Source organism: Lynx canadensis, chromosome D1 (assembly GCF_007474595.2).
Source record: "Lynx canadensis isolate LIC74 chromosome D1, mLynCan4.pri.v2, whole genome shotgun sequence".
Lineage (NCBI taxonomy): Eukaryota > Metazoa > Chordata > Mammalia > Carnivora > Felidae > Lynx > Lynx canadensis.
Window position 1 is genome coordinate 108,460,273 of NC_044312.2, and position 23,268 is coordinate 108,483,540.

General features: G+C 52.0%; 2 protein-coding genes across 3 annotated transcripts; both read left to right on the forward strand.

Moving 5' to 3' along the window:
• The first annotated feature begins 2,267 nt into the window (after positions 1-2,267).
• Positions 2,268-10,219, forward strand: ARL2 (ADP ribosylation factor like GTPase 2). Of its 2 annotated transcripts, none has more exons than XM_030331222.1 (5): positions 2,268-2,423; positions 5,542-5,652; positions 5,748-5,910; positions 7,400-7,480; positions 8,362-10,219. In XM_030331222.1, the coding sequence occupies exons 1-5, from the start codon at positions 2,359-2,361 to the stop codon at positions 8,494-8,496; spliced, it is 555 nt and encodes a 184-aa protein (XP_030187082.1). In that variant the 5' UTR covers positions 2,268-2,358; the 3' UTR covers positions 8,497-10,219. The 2 variants fall into 2 exon arrangements, with proteins under 2 accessions (XP_030187082.1, XP_030187081.1); XM_030331221.1 differs by lacking the exon at positions 2,268-2,423 and adding an exon at positions 3,371-3,677 and having other exon boundaries at positions 5,419-5,652.
• A 1,895-nt stretch (positions 10,220-12,114) lies between these two features.
• On the forward strand, positions 12,115-23,250 carry SNX15 (sorting nexin 15). Its single transcript, XM_030331217.1, has 8 exons — positions 12,115-12,312; positions 18,407-18,442; positions 18,645-18,765; positions 20,310-20,425; positions 20,526-20,673; positions 20,997-21,140; positions 22,121-22,378; positions 22,702-23,250. Exons 1-8 carry the CDS (start codon positions 12,214-12,216, stop codon positions 22,806-22,808), a joined length of 1,029 nt encoding a protein of 342 aa, XP_030187077.1. The 5' UTR covers positions 12,115-12,213; the 3' UTR covers positions 22,809-23,250.
• The last annotated feature ends 18 nt before the right edge of the window (positions 23,251-23,268 follow it).

Below are 23,268 nucleotides of genomic sequence, written 5' to 3' on the forward strand. Positions count from 1 at the left end.
CAATCTACTTAATGGGCTGCATCCTGTAGGAAAGCACTTTATTTGTTTCTAAGTGTATTTATTCATTTTGAGGGAGAAAGTGCATGAGCGAGCAGGAAAGGGGCAGAGAGAGAGAGGGAGACAGAGAATCCCAAGAAGTCTCCCTGCTGTAGTGTGGAGCCGGATGTGGGGCTCAGTCTCACGATCACGACCTGAGCCGAAATCAAGAGTCAGACTCTTAACTGAGCCACCCACGTACCCGGGAAACACTGTTTAGTGGGTTGTTATTTTTAAAATTAAAATGAGATTGAAAACGTGTTTTTTTTTTTTTTATTTCACTTCATATGGCATGAGATCTTTCCTTGCAGATACACTATCCCTCCACCTCACCCTTCTCAAAGGCTTCATGGGATCCACCACCCAGCTTAGGTTACGGATCCCCACTGAAGGCACTTGGATGTTTTCCAATTTCTTGTTGTTTCAAACCACCACAGTGAACTTTCTCGTCATAAATGTTGCTGTGTCTCAAAGCCTTTGAACGGGAGTTAGGCTCACTTGTTTCCCCCTGTGTGTGCTTGGTGGAGGGTAAAACAGTACTGACCAAGGGGGCTCAGCCAGGGACCCTGTTCTGTCCAGCCCTCATCTGTCCACAACCTTCTTCTGCAGGACTGGAAGCTCAGGCTTGCTCCAGACCTCTCCCTCTCTAGACAAACACTATGGAGAGACTCTGAAAAACAGTGCATTTTAATGTCAACCGGATCTGAGTTTATTTTTTATTTTTTCATATATATTTTTTAAGGTTTATTTATTTTTGACAGAGACAGAGCATGAGTGGGGGAGGGGCAGAGAGAGAGGGAGACACAGAATCCGAAGCAGGCTCCAGGCTCCGAGCTGTCAGCAGAGCCCCACATGGGGCTCGGACTCACAGACCGCGAGATCATGACCTGGGCCGAAGTCAGCCGCTCAACCCACTGAGCCACCCAGGTGCCCCCGGATCTGAGTTTAAAGCGCTGCCCAAGTTGGCTCAGCCGGTTAAGCATCCGACTTCGGCTCAGGTCGAGATCTCAGGGTTTGTGAGTTCGAGCCCGAGTCGGGCTCTGTGCTGACAGCTCAGAGTCTGGAGCCTGCTTTGGATTCTGTGTCTCCCTCTCTCTCTGTCCCTGTCCTGCTCACACTCTGTCTCAGTCTCTCAAAAAGTGAATAAACGTTAAAAATATATATATTAAAAAAATGATAAAGTGCTGCCCCAGCTCCTTAAGTTCTCTGGACTTCACTATCACTATCTACAAAAAAGAAACCTCTCGGAGTTGCCAGGAGAGTGAAGTAGAAAAGGTGGCGAGCTTTATAAACAAATCACACAGAAATCAGCCATTATTTTCAGCTTGTGCCTGACTGTTCTCTCCCCAGCACCAGACAGAGCCTACTCTGTTACCCACTCACATTTACCCTGCAGTGGGATGGGGCAAGGGCTCAAAATAAGAACATAAGCTTAGCTCACCCTTCTGACTTTACAGTTTGCCTGGCCCTGGCCTCATTTTCTTCACTTCTTCAGGACTTGAGCGCTAAGGTAAAGAACCAAACTCTTGGGACAGTCATTCATTCAATAACAAATATTTATTGAGTAACTACCATACGCCAGTTATTGTGCTGACCATCGTGTGCGTCTCAATATTCTCACTGGCAAAATGAAAACCAGTGCTTCTCAAACGAGAAATGATGGGCATCCTAGGCAGAACAACTCTTTGTGTCATCTAAACAACAGGAACTATATCTTGTAATTGGGACAAGCCCAAAATGCTCCAGCACATTTCGAAACGGCCCCTAGGGGGCATTTTCGCCCGCGACGAAGAATCCCCGGCCCACCCTCTGCGAGTCCAGGAGACTGGGAAAAGGGGAGGCCCTGTAACTGGCAGGTTTAGAATGATGCCGAGACCTAAGATGAGCAGGACCTGGATCGTGTTTCCGGGGAACAGGGCCTTACACTGGCCCCCGGACGAGCTTGTCAATATCCTTGGGGCTGTCGATTCCGACTCCTGAGTCACAACTCCTACCCCCTGTGCAGCCAAGATACAATCCAGGTTTCCGTTCCTGGCCGAGTCTGGGTTCCTGGGGAAGAAGGAATGGCGGTGCCCTCGTCCCCCAAGCCCTCGGGAAGCGAAGGGTTAACGCAGGTGGCCCCGCAGAAGCCCCTAGCACCGCTAGAGGGACCATCTCGGCCCCACCGCCAGGCGGCTTCGCGGTCACGTGGGAGCGAGGGCGGGACCCAGCGACAGGCCGACCAATAGGTTGCGCTGTCGGTGGGCGTGATAGCCAATAGGAGCAGGGAGAGGGGTCCCGGGACTAGGAAGAAACGGCGGCCGGGAGGGGGCTACTGGGACCATGGGGCTTCTGACCATTCTGAAGAAGATGAAGCAGAAAGAGCGGGAGCTGCGACTGCTCATGCTGTATCCTCCTGGACGCCGGAGCCGCGAGGGTAGCGGGGGCCCCGCCGGGCGGGCGGTGCCAGGCGCCCCCTACCGGGCGCGGGGTGCGCGGCCGGCGCGTACCAACTGCCCATTGTGCGTCACGCACGTGGGCCCTACCAATCGCTCTAGCGGGGTGGGGGGGCGTGAGGAGGTCGTACCACCGGCTCGGGGCGGGGGGTCTCCGTTGCCAAGGCCAAAGGTGAGGGCCTACAGGCGCAGCGGCTAGACTAGATATCCCTATGCAGGGGGCGGGGAGGAGGGCCGGAGGCGACTCGGATGCCACCACCCGTCGGTCTGGCCCGAGCGTGAGGCCGCTGTCCTCTCTGGCTCTGACCTTCCTCCCCTGTCCGAGGGTGCCAGACCCCGGCCCCGCCCTCAAGGTCGGAATCCCGGGGGCGTGCGGGCCCCGCCCTCGCTTGGGGGGGGGGGGGGAGGCGGGTGTAGACGCCTCGGGTTGTTTTCACCCCTGTCTCCAACTGCCCGTCCGTGTGGCCCCGCGGCCGGTCGTTATCTCCCGTCCCCTCCCCAGGCTGACTGCGTGTAGGCCCGAGGGCCCCGCCGACCTTCCGAGTCCCGTTAACAGGCGCCTGCACGCCTTCTGCCCCCTCTTATCCTGGCCGCGTCGGGACTCCGCGATCCCGGAGCTGGGCGGGTTTCACCCAGAGCTCCCCTAGCAGGGGAGAAAAGACATTTAAGTGTAGAAATAACTATAATAGTCACATCATGTCTCTTTGAAAAAGCTCTCTTTTAGAAAGGCGCCGAGAATCCACCCATCCAATTAAATATTCACTGAGTGCCTACTATGTACTAGGCACTCTCCCAGGGGCTGGGGTAAAACAGCAAAACCAAACCCCACCGTCTTGGACGGTCCATAATGCTGTGGGGAGAAAGCAAATAGGTAAGCTGTATAGGACGTATGGGGGGAAAAATGCAGTTTAAATAAAGTGGTCAATGAAGGCCACAATGGAGAAATTGACAGTTGAGTAAAGATGAGGCGGTGAGGACTGAATCACGTGGATATCTAGGGAAATTTGTTGATGCAAAAGGAACGAGCGAGCGCAAAGGTCTGGAAGGAGGAACTCAACGGGTGTGTTCAAAAGAATGTCAAGGAGGGCACTGTGGCTGGAGAGAGTGATTACTAGATTACGAGATGAAGACAGAGGGGACTGAAGAGCCTTTTGGTTTTTGGCTTTTCCTTTCGATGAGAAGTGTGGAGAGGAAGCATGATCTCAGGTTAGGTGTGCCATTGCTCCGCCACAGGCGAGATAGGATGGTGGCTTGGATCAGGGTGGAAGCAGGGAGGTGATGGAAGATGGGGAACATTTTGCCTACAGGCCCAGCAGGAATCGCTCCTGGATTGGGCACAAAGTGAGAGGGAGAGCCAAGTCAAGCCTGACTCTGAGGTTTCTGGCCAGAGCGGTTCGAAGAATGAGGAACCACTTGCTGAGATGGGGAAGGGGGGCAAGGAGCAGGTTCAGAAAGAGGAGAACTCAGGTTTGGCCACGGAAGATGCCTCTGAGACATCCTCTAAGTGCCAGATGGGCAGCTGAAGAGAGGGACTGAGTCCAGGGGAGCAGCTGGGTGGGATGTGTACTTTTAGGAGTCATTAGCATAAAGGTGGTGTTTGCGGGGCACCTGGGCGGCTCAGTTGATTGAGCTTCTGGCTCTCGATTTGGGCTCAGGTCACGATCTCTTGGTTCCTGGGTTCGAGCCCCACATCGGGCTCTGCACTGGCAGTGCAGAGCCTGCTTGGGATTCTCTCCCTCTCTCTCTCTCTGTCCCTTCCCTGCTTGTGCATGTGCTCTTTTTTTCTTCTTTTTTTTTTTCTTGGCATGTGCTCTTAAAATAAAATAAGCTTAAAAAATTAAAAAAAAAAAAAAAACCCAGATGGTATCTGAAGCCGTGGTCCTGGGTGAGAGCTCTAAGGGATGAGTGTGGACAGAGGAAAGGACCGAGCTTACCTAGATAAGAGGTCAGGGCGATGAGAACCAGGTGAGGCAGTGGAGGAGGGGGCAGGCCACTGTGTCAGGTGCTGCTGATGGTGCGGGAAGACGAGGCCTGGTTACTGCCCAGCAGGAGAAGAACACGAGGTCTTTAGGTACCGTGGTAGGAGCCGTTTCAGGGAAGCAGTGGCAGCAAAAGCCTCAAGAACGAGCAGGAAGGCAGAAATTGGAGAGGGTGCTGACGAACAACGGTTTTGAGAAGATTTGCTGTCAAGGGAAGGAAGTAAAGGAATAAGAGGGAGAAGGGATCAAGAGAGGGTGACGTTTGCTTCTCCTAAGGTGGGAGAGACACCAGCTTGTCTGCTGATGGGAATGATCCAGTGAATGATGGAGTTGGAGTTGGATAATCGGAGGTGAAGGCTGGGTCTCAGGAGAGCTTCTTGGTTCCCCCTCATTCCACTGGTTTGAGTCGCCTGGGCCCGCTCCCAGCTGCAAGCCCCCTCGAGCGTTGGAAGGACAGAGGAGGGTGGTTCCCATTTGTTTGCGCACTCAGCAGCAGAGGGTTTGGAATATTCCAGAAACAGAAAGGTGAGGCTGGCTACCTCCAGATATTTGCTCCTGCTGTTCCCTCTGCCTAGAATGCTCTTCCCTTAGCCCTTTGGAAACTGGCTTCTTATCGTTTGGGCCTCAGCCCAAGACCCCGAGACGGGTGCCCGAGCTAACGGAAGCTCCTGCAAAGGCCCTCCCCGAAAGCCTCTTAGCTGCATTCCTTACTCACCAGGAGCTGACGGTACCTTGATTCTCATTTGTTTGCACTCTGTCGCCTGTCTCTACACTGGACTAGAAGGTGCACAGGGTGGGGACTTTGACTCTGGGGTACCCCCCCCCCCCAGCACCAGAGGAGGGCCCGGCACATAGTATTCAATAAATACTGTAGAGCGAATGAAGGAATCTTCGGTCAGGACGAGATGATAAAATCTTTATTTCTTGATACTTTCCCATTTCTCACGGGCCGATAACTTGGGGCTCAGGCACGTGCTCAACTCATTCGATACGTGGCGGGAAACGCTTGGTCCCCTAAAAGAGGGGCACGGCGGTGATGTCACCACCCTGGGCAGAGCACGGGGACTTCTCCTTAACCTGGTGTGCCCCAGAGGCCTGGACAATGCTGGCAAAACAACCATCCTCAAGAAGTTCAACGGGGAAGACATCGACACCATCTCCCCGACACTGGGCTTCAACATTAAGACCCTGGAACACCGGGGGTGAGTGGGGGCCCTGCAGCGGGCTGGCCCAGAGTAGGGCAGGGAGGGCGGGTGAGGGGCCAGGCTGACCCTCTGGCCACCCCGTTCCCGCCCAGATTCAAGCTGAACATCTGGGATGTGGGCGGCCAGAAGTCCCTGCGGTCCTACTGGCGGAACTACTTTGAGAGCACCGACGGCCTCATCTGGGTGGTAGACAGCGCCGACCGCCAGCGCATGAAGGACTGCCAGCGGGAGCTCCAGAGCCTATTGGTGGAGGAGGTGGGCAGGCTGGCTGGCCAAGCAGGGGGGAGCCAGGCTTCCATCCAGGCCCCCACACTTTGTGCACATGCGCGGATGCGTGAGCAGATTCCCTGAGGGGTCCGTGAGGGAGGTGGGGGGTGGGGGAGGGCTCTGTTCCTTCACTGAGCCCTCACCAGGTGCCCACCCTTGGGGAGGCAGAGACAACCTGTACATTTGGCCCAGGGAAACCCACAGTGCTGTGGGCGGGGCATGCTACGAACTGGGACCTGGGTTCACGTCCCCTGTGATGTCACCGCCCCACCACCCTGAACTTCAGTTCTGCACCGTGAATGGGGCTCTCGGGAGGCTCACCTGAGGCCAGTGGGTGGAGCTTTGGGAAGCGGCGGAGCCTGGCTCGGGAGTTGGCCTCTCCGCTGTGTGACCTCAGGCAAGGCACTTAACCTCTCTGAACCTCCACTTCCTCGTTTCTGAGCTGGGCATTATAATTAGGGTGCTCTGCTAACTTATTAGCTGGGCCAAAACGCTCTAAGTAAAATTTTAGTTTTACAGAAAAGTTGCGAAGATAGCGAAGAAACAGAAATACTTTTCACTCCGCTTCCCCTGTTAACATCTTATGCAAGCACCCTGCATTTGTCAAAACTTAGAAAGTAACATTAGTAAGTCACTCTTAACTAGAAATTTTACTTGGATTTCACCAGTTTTTCCACCAATCTCCTTTTTCTGCTGCAGGATTTGTCCGGGGTACGACACTGCATTTAGTTGAAAACAAGGACACTTTAAGAATGAAAGAGGAAGTTGTTAATACTTACGCAGGGACAACAGACAGCAACAGGACTGTTCTGGGCACACAGGGACAGGTCACCTGGGGTAGCAGGAGCCACCTCCAAGGGGTGTCAAGCAGGTTCAGTGAGATCATGGATGTCAGTGCTGAGCCCTGGCCTGGCACCTCGAGGCCATTTGTCAGGGCTAGACCCACCTGCTTATGTGGAGGGACTCCCGGCGGAAATAACACACGTGGAACTAACTGGAAGCAGAGGCCAAGAGTGAGGCCTGTGAGGGTAGTGCACAGTTAAAGGGCAACATGAACTTGGAAGAGGGAAAGGTCACTTCCAGCAGACCCCGTGGTCTCCAGGACAGTTGCATTCATTGCGCATATCAGGTCATGGGATATGGGAGCCGCTTAGAACCAGAGGGCTTGGGGATCATCATGTCCGTCACCCCCTCCCCATTTATGGAGGAAGAAACTGAGGCATAGAGGGGAGAGGTGCCCACTGGGCCCCAGCCTAGGGCTCCGCACCCCCCCCCCAACCCGCTCCAAGTATGGCTGGACTCATAGACCATGGCCATGGGGCTACCCCACTTGGGCCTCTCCTACCACCCCAGGGCCTTGCCTTGATCTTCCAGGTAGATCTCTGACCCCACCTGCTCTGGGTGATGAGGGGGAGGGGCCGGGCTGCCCTCTGAGCCCCCACTCCCAACCCCCCCCCACCCCGTTTTTTTCCCCCAGCGCCTGGCTGGAGCGACCCTCCTCATCTTTGCCAATAAGCAGGACCTACCCGGAGCGCTGTCCTCTAACGCCATCTGTGAGGTGAGTCCGGGCCTTGGCACAGGTTCGTGGAGGAAAAGAGGCACACGTTTTCTTTGTTAACTTGTTCGACAAGCATTTAGTAGCCTCTCCTGTGTGGCAGGGCCTCTGCAGGCCACTGGAGAGTCAGTGATTAATGAGACACGGTTGTGCCCCACAGCCTGGGGGAGGGCAGGCCTGCGAACATGATCCTTCAGGACAGTAGCAGCCAGCCAGTAGTGAGTGCTCCCATGCCAGGCTCTCTGCGTGGATTATCTTGACATTCAGTCCTCACCCCAGCCTCACGAACTAGGAACTGTTACTATCACTCTGTAGATGGCGAAGCAGGTTTAGAGAAGCTAGGCGACTCACCCAGGGTCACACAGCCAGGGAGCAGACAAGCCGGGATTTAAACACAGGCCTCTGTGTCCCCAAATTGTATCGATCCTACTTCTGATTCTAGGGCTTGAAGCAGCAGCATGAGAAAGAGTAGGGTTAGAATCTTGGTTCTGTCACTTACTAGCTGGGTGACCTGAGGCAGGTTGCTTAAGCTCTCTGAGGCATTCTAAGTAAAATGCCCAACAATCCCTGGCTCCTTGGGCCTTGGGAAGAGTGGATGGGAGGACGTTTGTGGGGCTCGTAGCACAATGCCTGGATCCTAGCAGATGCTCAGGAGCCTGCGTCCCTGTTCAGTTACTGTGGGGTTGGGTGCCGCCGGTGGGGTTGGGTGCTGAGAGCCCAGGTGCCCTGAGGGGCTGACAGATCTTCCCCAGGGGCCAGGGGAGGCTCCTGAGAGCAGGCCCTAAAGGGAGGCATGGATTTCCCGTGGGCCAGGAGAGGGAAGAGGTGGTGAGTGGGCAGGGCCTGTGGTCCCCAGGGCCCACCGTCATCTTCCCCCCTCCCAGGCCCTGGAGCTGGACTCCATCCACAGCCACCACTGGTGCATCCAGGGCTGCAGCGCCGTCACCGGGGAGAACCTCCTACCTGGCATCGACTGGCTCCTGGATGACATTTCCAGCCGCGTCTTCACGGCCGACTGAACCACTCCAGACGTTCCCCCCCCCCCCCACACCTCACAGTCCAGCCCCCTCCCCCGGCCCTCATCAGGCACCATCCACGGGGGCGATGGCAGTCGGCCAGGCTGACTAACACCCCCCCGCCCCACTCCGTAACCTGCTGCTGCTAACACTACCCACTGCTTCTCGGCGGCCGGCTCCCGTGGCCGGAGGGCTGCTTCCCTGGCTGTCACCCTGGCTCCTGACCCGGCCCGCCTGCGGAGGAGAGGGCTGGGGCTGGGAGGGGGCCGCCTCTGCTGCTACCAAGGCTGTGGGCCTCATCCTTTGCTCAGCTGTGAGAATAAACCGTTCCCTCCCCCACTTCCTGGTAGAGTCATGCGTTGATCCAGCAGCTTTAAGACCCCCACCCGGAGCCCAGGGCGCAGCAGGGCACAGAAAGGAACGGGTCATTTCAATCAGAGGGTTAACCGCGGCAGTGTCACAGGGACAGACAAAGAATTAGAGGAGCACAGGACAGGGCGGCAACGAATCCCACTTGGAAGAGTCCAGGCAGGCTCCCCAGAGGGACTGACGTTAAAGGGGAGAAAGACACAGAGATTTGCTCCTAAACTGGTGCTAGGATTCCTTCCTGGAGAGGGAATGTGCAAAATCCGGGCTCTGTTAGGGTGGACGAGGGGAAATTGGCGTTAGGTAGACAAACTCAGAACATAACCTGTCCTACCGTGTAGAAGATTAAAACGACCTGCCCTGTCCTCTGTGTGAGACACTCTGTGGTCCCCGCGCTCCCAAGCCCTATGGCGCGTGAGCACACCCAGGCTCCAGAGCCAAACCCCAGCTCTGCCACTCACCGGACGATGCTGAGCAAGTTGCCTAACCTGTCTGTGCCACAGTGTCCCCGTCTGGGGGAGAGATCCATGGCACCGACCTGCGAAGTTTGGGACAAGGACCAAATGGGTGGGTGTCTTGTGTGTCACAAGCACTGCACAGTGTTAGCTATAATTATCACTATTTGAACCAGTAAGAGCTCAAGCAGATCCAGTGGATGTGAATTCAGCCATCCGCTGATCCAGATGCGTCATCACAGGGTTCAAGTCCTCCCGGGGCGCCCTTAGTAGTAAGCAGCATCCTTGAGTTAAAGCATGAATTATGCATGGGTGGAGAAAAAGAAGAAAATAACAAGGCCATACTCATTACCAAGGCTTGCAGATGGGGAGTGTGAGCTGTGGCAGAAAGCCTGCATCCTGCACTCAGCCCAGTGGGAACGTGGGGAGCCCTGCTGGCAGCGGGAATCTGCAACTTGCCTCCCTCTGCTCCTCCCGCTGATGGAAATGGTGGTGCTCCTCCCACCGATGGAAGTGGTGGAGCTGGAGTCTGAAGGCCGGGGGCGGGGGGAAACTGATCTAGATAGGAACGGGGCTTTGTGGAGTTATTTCTAGAAAATGTATTGTAAGCCCCGGAGGGTGAAGGGGGCAACAGCTGAAACATCCGCAGTGTTCTGGTCTCAAGGCTGTCGAACGCGACAGCATCACGAGGTGCCCCGTGCTCCCCCAGAAGGTAGTTAAGAAACAGACCCACTGTAATTGCCTGGCAGTCCGTGAAACTGCACGCGCTCCCTGCGTGCTTGCACATAAACACGAGATGTGGGTCTCGTTAATGTTTAAGACCCTTTGTGCTCCCTTTCATACTTTGAGGCTCTTTGATGTTTATATCTAATGGAACATGAAATAAAGGCTACGTGCAGACCCTGGCTGCCGCTACCCTCTCGCAGAGGCTCTGTGCCCAGCTTAGAGCCTGGAGCCTGCTTCGGATTCTGTGTCTCCCTCTCTCTCTCTGCTCCTCCCCCACCTGTGCTCTCTCTCTCTCCTCTCTCTCAAAAATAAATAAACACTTATAAATAAACAAAGCAAATGGGTCTGCAGAGGTGTGTACTGTTCAAGGGGATATCCCATCTCAGCGCCCTCCCCAACACCTCCTGGTTATCTACCCTCTGCCTGAGCCTCCACAACTCTTATTTGGGAGTTTCCTTCACCTCTGTCTGGAGACTGGCAGTACGGTGCCCACACATCTGAGTTCCAGCACCAGGAGTGGCCATGAGCACTTGAGGGCCTCACTCACACTACTGCTTTTAAGGTTCACACCCTGGCGGCGGTGGTTATCAGTCAGGGTTCTCATCGGCCTGCCCCAGATACTGATCACAACTGCCCCCAGCCAACTGGATGGTTCTTGGGAGGATGCCCGGAACTCATGGTCTCCCCGACGGAGGTCTCAGGATGCCAGACGTCAGGAGTGCCCAGGGGCTGGGCAGCTAAATCTGCGGCCAACACTGCACACCAGGAACAAATTGGTCCCCTTGCCAGACATTGTGCCCTCGGTCCCTCACTCAAGGTACCCAGGCTTCAGGAGAGAGTCCCCCACCCCGACCCAGGAGCTGGGGCAAGGAAAGGAGCCAACACCTTTGGATTCTGGGGCAGGAGGCTGAAGGGCTACACATATAGAGAACTATCTTCAAACAAAGATACGGTGCTAACAGAGAGAAGGGGGTGAATGCTGGACAGGCCAAGAAGAGAAAAAAAGAAATATCCACTGCAGGAGATTCTATTATAAAACACCCTCTATTATAAACCTAGAGATGAGAGATTTAGGCTCCAGTAATTAAAGGAAACCCATACAGCTGGTAAGAAGTGTGACCTCAGGGGTTCCTGGGTGGCTCAGTCATTCTTGAGCTCAAGAGCCCCAACAGGCTCTGTGCTGACAGCTCGGAGCCTGCAGCATGCTTTACATTCTGGGTCTCCCTCTCTTTCTGCCCCTCCCCTGCTCACACTCTCTCTTTCTCTCAAAAATAAACATTAAAAAAAAAAAAGTCATTTGCAACTATGTGGATGGAACTGGAGGGTATTATGCTAAGCGAAATTAGTCAGAGAAAGATAAATATCATATGACTTCGCTCACATGATGAATTTAAGATACTAAACAGATGAACAGAAGGGAAGGGAAGGAAAAATAATATAAAAACAGGGAGCGGGACAAAATGTAAGAGACTCTTAAATATGGAGAACAAACAGAGGATTGCCAGAGGGGTTGCGGGAGGAGGGGTGGTCTAAATAGGTCAGGGGCATTAAGGAATCTACTCCTGAAATCATTATTGCACCATGTGCTAACTTGGATGTAAATTAAACTATAAACAAATTAATTAATTGATTTAAAAAATGAAAGAAAATGCTATCAAAAAAAAAGAAAAGAAAAAAGAAGAAAAAAGTGTGACTTCAGAACTTGTGAAGCCATCCTGCCTCTCTGGAATTCTCTTTTGCTTCCCCTACGTTTCCTGAAAACATGAATTATCGAATCCTATGGAGGGAGACAGGGAATGATTTGGCTACAACTGGCACACTTTGGACACAGTGAAAGGTGGGTGGATAGATGAAAGCAGGGAATTGGGAAGCAGAGGAGAAGCTGGCGATGCTTGATGGGGCGGGTTTGACCTCGGGTCACAGCTGAACGATCCAACCTCCCCAGCTTCAATCCCCCAGTTCACGCTTTACCAACAACCGTGAACTTTTTAGACGCTCCCTGGCCGCCCGCCTGGGCCGAGAACTGCGCCGTCACTTGCGACTGCTCCCTAGGCCCAAGGAAGGAGGGCGCAAGCCCGGCTGAGGCGGTGGCTGGCGGAGACTGACCCGGAGGGGCGGGGGCGGCGTGGAGGAGGCAGAGGCCGGCGGTCAGCTCCGCTCCAGCTCGGTTGCCATGTCCCGCCAGGCGAAGGACGACTTTCTGCGGCACTACACCGTCTCCGATCCCCGGACCCACCCCAAAGGCTACACCGAATATAAAGTGACCGCGCAGGTGAGGTGGGGCCCGGCGGGGACCTTTACCCTTTTAACTAGAGGGGGGCCGGGTTTTACCTTAAGGCAAGGAGCAGCTGGAAGCTCCCTTTTTAGACGACAGAAATGGATTTCCCCTTTAAGGGGAGGCTGCGGTAAGGGCCTTCGTTTACTTCTTTAGCCTTCAGGGGGCGAGGCCCTGGGAGGGCGCTGTCCTTTTAAAAGGGCGTGGACGGCAGTTCTCGGGGTGGGAGGGGTGGGTTCCCACGCCCGACGTGTGGTGTCTTCACTTCAGGCTGTGAATTTCTCTAAATTAAGAGGAAAGCTCTGTTCCATCCAAATATCAGTTCTCCAGTCTCTTGGAGTTAAGTTTTGTTAACTGGTTTGTTTGATGTTTACATAAAAGTTCCTTTTTAAAAAAAATTTTTTTTTCAACGTTTTTATTTTTGGGACAGAGACAGAGCATGAACGGGGGAGGGGCAGAGAGAGAGGGAGACACAGAATCGGAAACAGGCTCCACGCTCCAAGCCATCAGCCCAGAGCCTGACGCGGGGCTCGAACTCACAGACCGTGAGATCGTGACCTGGCTGAAGTCGGACGCTTAACCGACTGCGCCACCCAGGCGCCCCTAAAAGTTCCTTTTTAAAAGACTTTCATTTTTAATTCTTCAGAAAACACCGCTCTATGGCTTTAAAAATTCATACAGTTCAAAAGAATCTGAAGAGTAAGTCTCTATCTTCACAGTCCTAGCAGGTCAGTAGATAAAGACCAAAGTTGACGTATGTAGCAGTAACAATGTTTATAAGCACCGTTTATAGATACTTGGGGGAAACCAAGAGAAGAATTAAAAAATGGAAGCAGTGGGGCGCCTGGGTGGCGCAGTCGGTTAAGCGTCCGACTTCAGCCGGGTCACGATCTCGCGGTCCGTGAGTTCGAGCCCCGCGTCAGGCTCTGGGCTGATGGCTCGGAGCCTGGAGCCTGTTTCCGATTCTGTGTCTCCCTCTCTCTCTGCCCCTCCCCCGTTCGTGCTCTGTCTCTCTCTGTCCCAAAAATAAATAAACGTTGAAAAAAAAAATTAAAAAAAAAATGGAAGCAGTGTAAAAGAATATCTGTAGAATGACAGACAATAATTGGTTGGGGAAGACTTCGCTATAAATTGTTTTGTACCTTTAGAATTTTGAACTAGGCAACTATTAAACTGGTGCATTAGTAACTGTTAAAAGGAAGCAAAAACTCAAAGATACTTCCAAAATGATTTAAGTGCAGAATCCTAGATGTTTAAAATGAGCTTTCCCCATATCCTTTATGCCTTAACTTTGGCCTAAAAACAAAAAGATTGCCCTTAGGAAGATGAGACGGATGGGGGTGGGAAGGGTGTGGCAAGGAGCTGTAGCCTTTTCCTAGAAGTCTTTCTGTTGAAGCACTTTTAAACAAGTAAATGCATTATTTTGATATATTTTTTATAACTTTTAAAGATAAATAATTTTCCCTCCCTTACCATCCCCATCTGTCTGCCATCTTTGTGAGAGCCAATGCAGCTAGTTTCTTATTTATCCTTGCAGATAAACCCTATATTTAAAAGCAAATATGTCAGAGGCGCCTGGGTGGCTCAATCCGTTAAGCCTCCGGCTCTTGATTTAGGCTCAGGTCATGGATCTACTCCCGAGGTTCATGAGATCAAGTCCTGAGTCAGGCTCTACACTGACAGCTCAGAGCCTCCTTGGGATTCCCCCCTGCCCCGACCACCTCTGCCTCTACCCTGTTCTCTCTCTCTCTCTCTCTCTCTCTCTGCCTCCACCCTGCATTCTTTCTCTCAAAATAAACAAACTTAAAAAAAATTAGGTATGTCACAAAATTCTACTGAAACTAATATTACACTTTACATTAACTTTATGTTGAATTTAAATGAAAAGATACAAAAGAAAAAAAAGATAATCACCTGACAAACCAAAAAATAATAAAAAAAAAATTTTCGGGGCGCCTGAGTGGCTCAGTCGGTTGAGCGTCCGACTTCGCTCAGGTCACGATCTCGCGGTCCGCGAGTTCGAGCCCCGCGTCGGGCTCTGGGCTGATGGCTCGGAGCCTGGAGCCTGCTTCCGATTCTGTGTTTCCCTCTCTCTCTGCCCCTTCCCCGTTCATGCTGTGTCTCTCTCCGTCTCAAAAATAAATAAACGTTTAAAAAAAAATTTTTTTTTAAATAATAAAAATTTTTAAAAAGATTATTTAAAAAAGCAGATATGTGTATCCATTTTATTACTGACACACAGTGACGTTCTACAAGTCACTTGCCGGTATTCTTCCTTTTTTTTTTTTTTTTTTGTTATTTCCCCTTGTAAATTTTTAAAAACTGACACATAATTTTACATACATATGCCCAAATCTCAAGTGCACAGTCCAGTAATTTTTACATTACATATGTATACGTCTGTGCAGGCAGCGCTCAGACCAGGATATAGACAGTCTTTTTTTGTTCCTTCCCAATCTATAGTCCTACTCCCACAGAGGTAACCACTGACCTGACTTCTCTTGCCACAGATTAGTTTTGTCTGTTCTTGAACCTCATACAAATGGAATCATCCACAGCAAGTACTCTTTTGTGTCTGGCCTTCGTCACTGTCTATATGGTGTTTTTGGAATTCATCTGTGTTGTTACATGTATAAGTTTTCCTTTTTCATTGCCATGTGGTATCAGTCCCTTGTATAAATACACCACCATTTCTTTATTCATCCTGCTGTTATTGGACATTTGGGTTGTATCTAAAAAGTGTTTTAGTTGCTACAAGTAGAGTTGTATGAACACATGTACAAGTCTTTTTATGGGCATGTGCACCCATTTCTTCTTGGTATGTACTTAGGAGTGGAATTAGTGGGTCATTTGATAGGTACCTGTGTAGTTGTTCTAGAAATTACCAGTTTGGGGGGCACCTGGGTGGCTCAGTCGGTTAAGCATCTGACTCTTGGTTTCGGCTCAGGTCATTATCTCCCGATGGTTGGTGAGTTCGAGCCCTGAGTAGGGCTCCGTGCTGCCAACGCAGAGCCTGCTTGGGTTTTTCAGTCTCTCCTTCCCTCTCTCTCTCCCTCTCTGCCCCTACCCGGCTTGTGCTCACCCACACTCTCTCTCAAAATAAATAGATTTTAGAAATTACCAATTTTGGGGGCACCTGCCTGGCACTTTCAGTAGAGCTTGGGGTTGTGAGTTTGAGCCCCATGTTGGGTGTAGAGATTACTTAAAAATAAAATCTGAAGAGGGGCGCCTGGGTGGCTCAGTCGGTTGAGCGTCCAACTTGGGCTCAGGTCGTGATCTCACGGTTCTTAGGTTCGAGCCCTGCATCGCGTTCTGTGCTGACAGCTCAGAGCGTGGATCCCGTTTCAGATTCTGGTCTCCGTCTCTCTGCCCCTCCCTTGCTTGTGCTCTGCCTCTGTCTCAAAAATAAACATTAAAAAACAATTTTTTTTTAAATCTGAAGAGAAGAGAAGGAAAAGAGAAATAAATCACCGGTTTTTTTTTTTTTTTAATTTTTTTTTTTCAACGTTTATTTATTTGTGGGACAGAGAGAGAAGGAGCATGAACGGGGGAGGGGCAGAGAGAGAGGGAGACACAGAATCGGAAACAGGCTCCAGGCTCCGAGCCATCAGCCCAGAGCCCGACGCGGGGCTCGAACTCACGGACCGCGAGATCGTGACCTGGCTGAAGTCGGACGCTCAACCGACTGCGCCACCCAGGCGCCCCAAATCACCGGTTTTTAAAAGTGGTTATACTGTTTTATACTCCTGTTCTCACCAGCACTTGATATCATGAGCATCTTTAATTTTCAGCATTCTAGGCTGGTGGATGTGTAACATCTGATTGCAGTATAATTTTCATTTCTCTGATGACTAATGATGTTGAGCATATTTTCATAATCTTATTGGCCATTCAAACACCTTCTTTTGTGGAAGGTGCCTGCTCAAACATTTTGCCCAATTTTAATTTTTTTTAGTGTGTGTGTGGTGTGTTTTGTTTTTTTAGAGAGAGACAGAGCACAAGTGGGGGAGGGACAGAGAGAGAGGGAGACAGAATCTGAAGCAGGCTCCAGGCTCTGAGCTGGTGGCACAGAGCCTGACGTGGGGCTCGAACTCACAGACTGTGAGATCATGACCTGAGCCAAAATCAGACGCTTAACCGACTGAGCCACCCAGGCGCCCCTGTTTTGCCCAATTTTAAAAGTTGAGTTATCTTTTTAGTATTGATCTGTAGGAGTTCTTTATATATTCTGGATATGAGGTGGGGTTTTTTTGTCAGGTATATATATTCCTCAACAGTTTTTAAATCTAGTTTCTTTTACCCAACATATTTCAGGCAAGTTTGTTGTGAAAAGCAAAAGCCAGGGTTTTGGTCCTAGCTGTCCCTCTTACTTGCTGTGTGATTTTTAAAGAATTTTTATTTTTGGGGTGCCTGGGTGGCGCAGTCGGTTAAGCGTCCGACTTCAGCCAGGTCACGATCTCGCGGTCCGTGAGTTCAAGCCCCGCATCAGGCTCTGGGCTGATGGCTCGGAGCCTGGACCCTGTTTCCGATTCTGTGTCTCCCTCTCTCTCTGCCCCTCCCCCGTTCATGCTCTGTCTCTCTCTGTCCCAAAAATAAATAAAAACGTTGAAAAAAAAATTAAAAAAAAAAAAAAAAAGAATTTTTATTTTTAACTGAGGTTTAGTTGACAGACAGTATTATGTTATTTTCAGGTGTACCACATAGTGATTCGATGCTTATGATGAAATGTTGACCACGATAAGTGTAGTTGACCATCTGTCGCCATAGAAAATTATTGCAGTATTGGGGTACCTGGGTGGCTCAGTCTGTTAAGCGTCCGACTTCAGCTCAGGTCATGATCTTGCGGTTCGTGACTTCGAGCCCCGCATCAGACCCTGTGCTGATGCCTCAGAGCCTGGAGCCTGTTTCAGATTCTGTGTCTCCCCCTCTCTCTGCCCCTCCCCCACTCCCACTCTGTCTCTGTCTCTGAAAAATGAATAAATGTTAAAAAAAATTAAAAAAAAAGAAATATAATATAGTGGGGGTGCCTGGGTGGCTCAGTCGATTGAGCTTCCGACTTCAGCTCAGGTTATGATCTCACAGCTCATGAGTTCAAGCCCTGCGTCGGGGCTGACAGCTTGGAGCCTGGAGCCTGCTTCGGATTCTGTGTCTCCCTCTCTTTCTGCCCCTAACCCACTCGCATTCTGTCTCTGTCTCACTCAAAAATAAATAAACATTAAAAATTTTTTTAAAAAAGGAGGGGTGGTGCCTGAGTGGCTCAGTTGGTTGAGCGTCCGGCTTCAGCTCAGGTCACAATCTCGCAATTTGTGAGTTCGAGCCCTGCGTCGGGCTCTGTGCTGACCGCCCAGAGCCTGGAGCCTGCTTCGGAGTCTGTGTCTCCCCCTCTCTCTGCCCCTGCCCCACTTGCACTCTGTCTCTCTCTGTCTCTCAAAAAGAAATAAAAATGTAAAAAAAAAACTTTTTAATTAAAAAAAAAAAAAAAAGAAATGTAACATAGCGAATACAGGGTCTTCTTTACACCTCAGACCCCAGTCTGCCCTTCCAGAAGGTCACAACCCCGGTGATCATTCTTCTGTGTTCAGGAGTGTTTGCCCACAGCGTCTCCCTCACTTAAGGAAGGAGGGGCTCCTGGGACGGAACCTGATTCTTTGGAGAACCTGAGGTTCTTTGGTTTCAGTATGAAATTCAGGGACTTGGCCCTTTGAAGGAACTGAAATAGTGCTCACTTAGGTGGTACGCAAGCTACAGTTGGAACGACGCAGAGAAGGTTAGTGTGGCCGCTGCAGAAGGATGGCATGTAATTCACGAAGGAACTGAGATGAAAGTTGGGCTGAGGACCGAGGGGTGTGGACGGGTCCTTAGGGATCCTCGCGTTGGGCAGATGACGAAACTGGCGTATGGTAGAAAAACTGCTCCAAGCCACACAAAGCCTCGAAGCCAGGACACCTTGATAGCCGTGGTCAACAGCCAGAGGCCACTGCCCTTTTGAGAGGGGGCTGGGAGGTACCTGGGGCCTCCCTGGATTTTACTGGGTGATGGGGTGTCAGATGTCAGTCTCTGGACTCACCTGGTTCTTGCCTTTCTTCCTCAGTTCATCTCAAAGAGGGACCCAGAGGATGTCAAAGAGGTGAGGCTCCTGGGAGGAAGGGGGACCATTCCCCGATTCCAGATGCAGGAGCAGTAAAGGAACAACTGATCACTCCGCAGCCCTGGGAAGAGGGGGTGCTACGCCCCAATCTGCACACCCACGCTGGGGCCAGGCGGGGGTGGGGGCGGGGAAGCCTCTTTCCACCGTTGCCGGCCTGGGTTAAGTCTTGTGTCCCCCTTAGGTGGTGGTCTGGAAGCGGTACAGCGACTTCCGCAAGCTGCATGGAGACCTGGCCTACACCCACCGCAACCTCTTCCGCCGCCTGGAGGAGTTCCCGGCCTTCCCCCGTGCCCAAGTGTTTGGTAAGTGTTCATCCTGGCATTCAGGCCGCAGATGGAGGGACAGGTGGGCAAAGGGGACCCCTGCTGGCGGGGGCTGGATGAGGGGAACCCAGACCGCCAGCAGAGACACTTTTGGGGAGCTGAAGGGCCCTTAGAGACAACCTCCTTCCACACAGGGGGAAACTGAGGCTCAGAGCAGCCTAGCCTTTAGTGTGCGTCTCAGGCCCTTTAACATTCCGTCTTCATTAGCCCCATTTTCATGACAAGGCCGCTGGGACGCAGGGTCATGAAAGGGATTGGCCTGTAAATGGCAGAACCAGAATGCCTCCCCACAAGCCGGTGTTTCCTCCAGACCCTCGCTGTCCAAAAGCAGCAGCTGTGAGCCAGACATGATGAGTCTGAGCTGAGGTGTGCCTGTGGGTTGAATGCACACTGAAATAGAATGTAAATTATCCTGATAACTTATCTATGGATCCCGTGTCCAAAGGAGATTATTTTGGTTGCTTGGGTGAAGTGAAACATATATATAAAGCATTTCACTTAACTCAATATAAAGATATTTATTTATATATTTTTATTTATTTATTTATTTATTTATTTATTTAGTAGAGAGAATCTCTTATTTATTTATTTGGAGAGAGAGAGGGTGTGTATGTGTGTGTGTGTGTGTGTGTGTGTGTGTGTGTGTGTGTGTACAGGAGAGGCAAGAGAAGGAGAGAGAGAATCCCAAGCAGGCGCCATGCTGATGGCTGACACAGGGCTCGAACCCATGAACCTTGAGATCGTGACCTGCGTGGAAACCAAGAGTCGGACGCTTAACCAACTGAGCCCACCCAGGCGCCCCAAATGGAATATATTATTAACACCGAGTTAACCTGTTTCTTTTTACTTTTTTTTTTTTTTTTTAACATGGTGACTAGAAAATGACAAATTACGTATGCCACTCATGATGTATTTCTGGGTGGCCGGGACTGACCCGTTACTTGCGTCTGTAGACTCGCGTGAGCTACCCTTTCACAGCAAGAAGAAGGCTTGCTGCTGGCAGGTCATGCCAGGCTGTGGGCAGCGCAGCCAGCTGCTCCCCTGGCAGTGTGATGACGAGGTCAGAGCTAGGTGACTCTGCAGGACATCTAGAACAGAGCAGGGCAACCGTAAACACAGAGCTACCTGCTGTGTGACCTTGGCCGAGTCACTTCTCTCTCTGAGCCTTACTTTCCTCTCCGTTACATCAAAACCGTCTGAAACTATTTTGTTTCTTGCTGGCTGTCTGCCCTGCCTGTCTAGGATGTGATATCCGTGAGAGCAGAGGCCTTGCTTTTCTCTCTTTCGCCTTCTCAACACCAATCTAGCGCGTTAGTAGGTGCTCGATAAACATCTGGCAAATGGATGACTAGGGAGCTCGGTCCCTGCTTGCAAGCACCCTCACCCCACCTCCCCAGGAGGAGCCAGGGAAGATTATGGGGAGGACGGCAGCAGGCTGCTGGGATCCTCTCCGGCTGAACCAGGAAAGTGACCCCTGTGGATCACTGCCTCTCTCCCCACCCCTTGCCTTGGGGCGGCTGCAGGCCGGTTCGAGGCCTCAGTGATTGAGGAGCGGCGGAAGGGGGCCGAGGACCTGCTTCGCTTCACGGTGCACATCCCTGCACTCAACAACAGCCCCCAGCTCAAGGAGTTCTTCCGGGTGCGTGTACCTGCTGTCCCTCTTCCCGGGTACCTGGGAAACCTACCTGCCCTCGAGGCCGCGCTGGAGATTTCCCCATCCCTGTCTTTCTCTCCCGCAGGGTGGGGAGGTAACCCGGCCCTCTGACATGTCCAGGGACCTACACATCCTGCCACCCCCTCTGATCCCCACACCGCCCCCTGAGGAACCCTGGTTGCCCCAGCCGCTCCCTGCAGAGAGGAGAGGCCTTGAGGAACTGGAGGTGCCAGGTACATGGGGGGTGGGGAGGGCGGCAGGGCTGGAGGGTCTGGGGTGGTGGCGGGCACACACTTCCTCCCCAGTAAAGATTTTCCCCAGTAAAAATTCTGGGATGTGTTCCAGCCCCTCTACCATTAACCTGCTGAGGAGCTCTAGCCAGGCCATTTTCCTTCTCTAGGCTATAGTTTCTTAATCTGTAAAAGGGGTACAACCCTAAACGTGGGCTTATCTGTGCCCTTGGGTGCCACAAGGATTTAATGAGAGGCAATTCCATTTTGAAAGCTGGGAAATGATAAGGACAGGCATGAAATGTCACCAATGATCTATTCCTCAGCGGATCCCCCACCATCCAGCCCTGCCCAGGAGGCCCTGGATCTCCTCTTTAACTGTGGGAGCACCGAGGAGGCATCCGGTTCCCCTGCCCGAGGCCCCCTCACAGAGGCTGAGCTTGCCCTCTTCGACCCCTTCTCCAGGGAAGGTAACAAGCTGGGACAAGCAGAGGGGGGCTGATGTGGGGGCAAGGAGAGTAGGCAGAGCCACCAACTAGCTCGTGTCGTGCCTGTGTGAATCCTAGAAAGGAGCCCCCCTTCGGGCAGCCCGCAGCCTTAGTGAGAATCGGAAGCAGGTCCCCACCCCCCATACTCCCCCCTGCCCTGTGCCAGGGTGCATAAGCTGGAGGCCCCTGGACAGTGGGCAACCACAGAGGAAGGAAATGAGCCACCTCCCACCGTGGGATCTCCTCCTTCCTGAGAAAGCTTTGGAACAGGCAGGGGTCACCCTGTCTTCGGAGGGTTTGAGTTCCTTCCATTGGAAGCCCAAGGTGGGGGTTTTCCGGCTGGCTCGGGGTCACGCTGCAGATCTTGAAGGCAGGAGAGGCCTGTTGATCGGGGAGGGGTGAGGCTTGGGCTCAGAGAGCAGCACAGGAGGCCCTGCAGCAGCTGCTGGCAGGTGGAGGCACCACAAGACCCCCCCGCCCCCATGGAAGGGGGAAGGCCCCCCATGGAGGGGGTTCTCAACTGAAGTTGTAAGACCTGAGATTCTCTGAATCCGTTATTCTAACGTTCCAAGGTCTGGAGCCTTTCTATCCTTGGCCTGGTATGGTTGCTCTAGCATCCTTCCGTTAAACTTTGTGGAGAGAATTCTTACGTTTGTAGATCAACTATAGTCAGGAGAGGAGTAGGCCCAGTGACCCAAACCTCACAAACTAATGTTAGTGCGTACCCAAGGAAAGAATTAGGAAGGTCATTGTTTTTGTTTTTACAAAAGCAAAGGACTGCATCAATTAAATAGGTCATGGCTAGTTTGCTATGCACAAACGGCTCTCGAGTTGCTCAGGCACTGCTTCCCTCCACGTGGAACAGGTTGGTACCTTGATGGGCAAGAGAGTTCTGGGGATGGGCAGCAGGCCCTGGGAAAAGGAGGGCCAGTCTGGCGTCAGTCCTCCATATCTGATTGTAGAAGGTGCGGGCCCCAGTCCAACCCACCTGGGTGAGCTGGCAGCAATGGAGGCGGAGTCTGAAAGGCTGGACCAGGAACCCTGGGAGCCTGGAGGGCAGGAGGAGGAAGAGGAGGAGGAAGAACGGCCCGTCCCTGCATATCTGAGCCAAGCCACAGAGCTCATCACCCAGGCTCTGCGGGATGAGAAGGCAGGTGCCTACCCTGCAGCCCTGCAGGGCTATCGGGACGGCGTGCACATCCTGCTACAGGGGGTTCCTGGTGAGTAGGCCTGGAAGGTGGAAGGTCAGGCCCAGAGTCTCAGATAGTGCAGCGAAGGGAAGGGAAGGTGCAAAACAAGCAAGTCCAGGGGGAGAAGTGTTGTCCCTGACCAGGTATATAACCTTGGGCAGTTTCTTTACCTCTTGTGGCCTCAATTTTCTTATTTGTAAAATGGGGAGAATAAATCTGATTCCCAGGGAGCGGGGGAGCAGCGGGGCGGGTGGGGAGGGGGGAAGATGCATGTTGATGCTCTGTGAACTGTAAGGGGCTGGACCAGGGGTTCTGAACCCAGGTGTCTCAGCTGAACCATTCTTTCTCCATAGGTGACCCATCACCTGCCCGCCGGGAGGGTGTGAAGAAGAAGGCAGCTGAATATCTAAAGCGGGCAGAAGAAATTTTGCACCTGCATCTGTCCCAACTCCCCCCGTGAGAGGACATGAACCCCTACCCAGGACTAGCTCCAACACTGCCAGCTACTCCCTTTTACTGTCCCTGGGGCCTGGCCCTATATCCTGGTCTTGTAACTCTAGGGGTCATTTCTGTATGTAACTGGACCAAGAATGAGACAAATAATGAATTTGAAGCTCCTTGACCACATCTGCCACCTTGGAATCAGGGACTCCTACTTGTGATCCTATCTTGTGTGAGCAGCATCTCTGGTCCTAAACTAGCTGTTTACCCATCTAGAACAGGGTTCTGCAAACTACGGCCAGCAGCCACATTTTGCCTAAGTGCCTTTTTCTGTAAGGCCCATGAGCTAGAAAGGTTTTTACATTTTTTAATAGTTGAAAAAAAAAAAAAAAGAATAGTATTCTGTGACAGGTGAAAATTCCATGAAATTTAAGTATCTAAGAATAAAATGTGGAACACAATCAGGCTCATTCGTTTAA

Excerpts from the sequence above, each read along its gene's own strand:
- ARL2 (XM_030331221.1), top strand. The coding sequence starts at position 3,595 with ATGAAGACAGAGGGGACTGAAGAGCCTTTTGGTTTTTGGCTTTTCCTT. Across the intron at positions 5,653-5,747 it reads AAGACCCTGGAACACCGGGG|ATTCAAGCTGAACATCTGGG; the intron begins GTGAGTGGGGGC and ends GTTCCCGCCCAG. Across the intron at positions 7,481-8,361 it reads CCTCTAACGCCATCTGTGAG|GCCCTGGAGCTGGACTCCAT; the intron begins GTGAGTCCGGGC and ends CCCCCCTCCCAG.
- SNX15 (XM_030331217.1), top strand. The coding sequence starts at position 12,214 with ATGTCCCGCCAGGCGAAGGACGACTTTCTGCGGCACTACACCGTCTCC. Across the intron at positions 18,443-18,644 it reads ACCCAGAGGATGTCAAAGAG|GTGGTGGTCTGGAAGCGGTA; the intron begins GTGAGGCTCCTG and ends TGTCCCCCTTAG. Across the intron at positions 20,674-20,996 it reads TGAGGAACTGGAGGTGCCAG|CGGATCCCCCACCATCCAGC; the intron begins GTACATGGGGGG and ends TCTATTCCTCAG.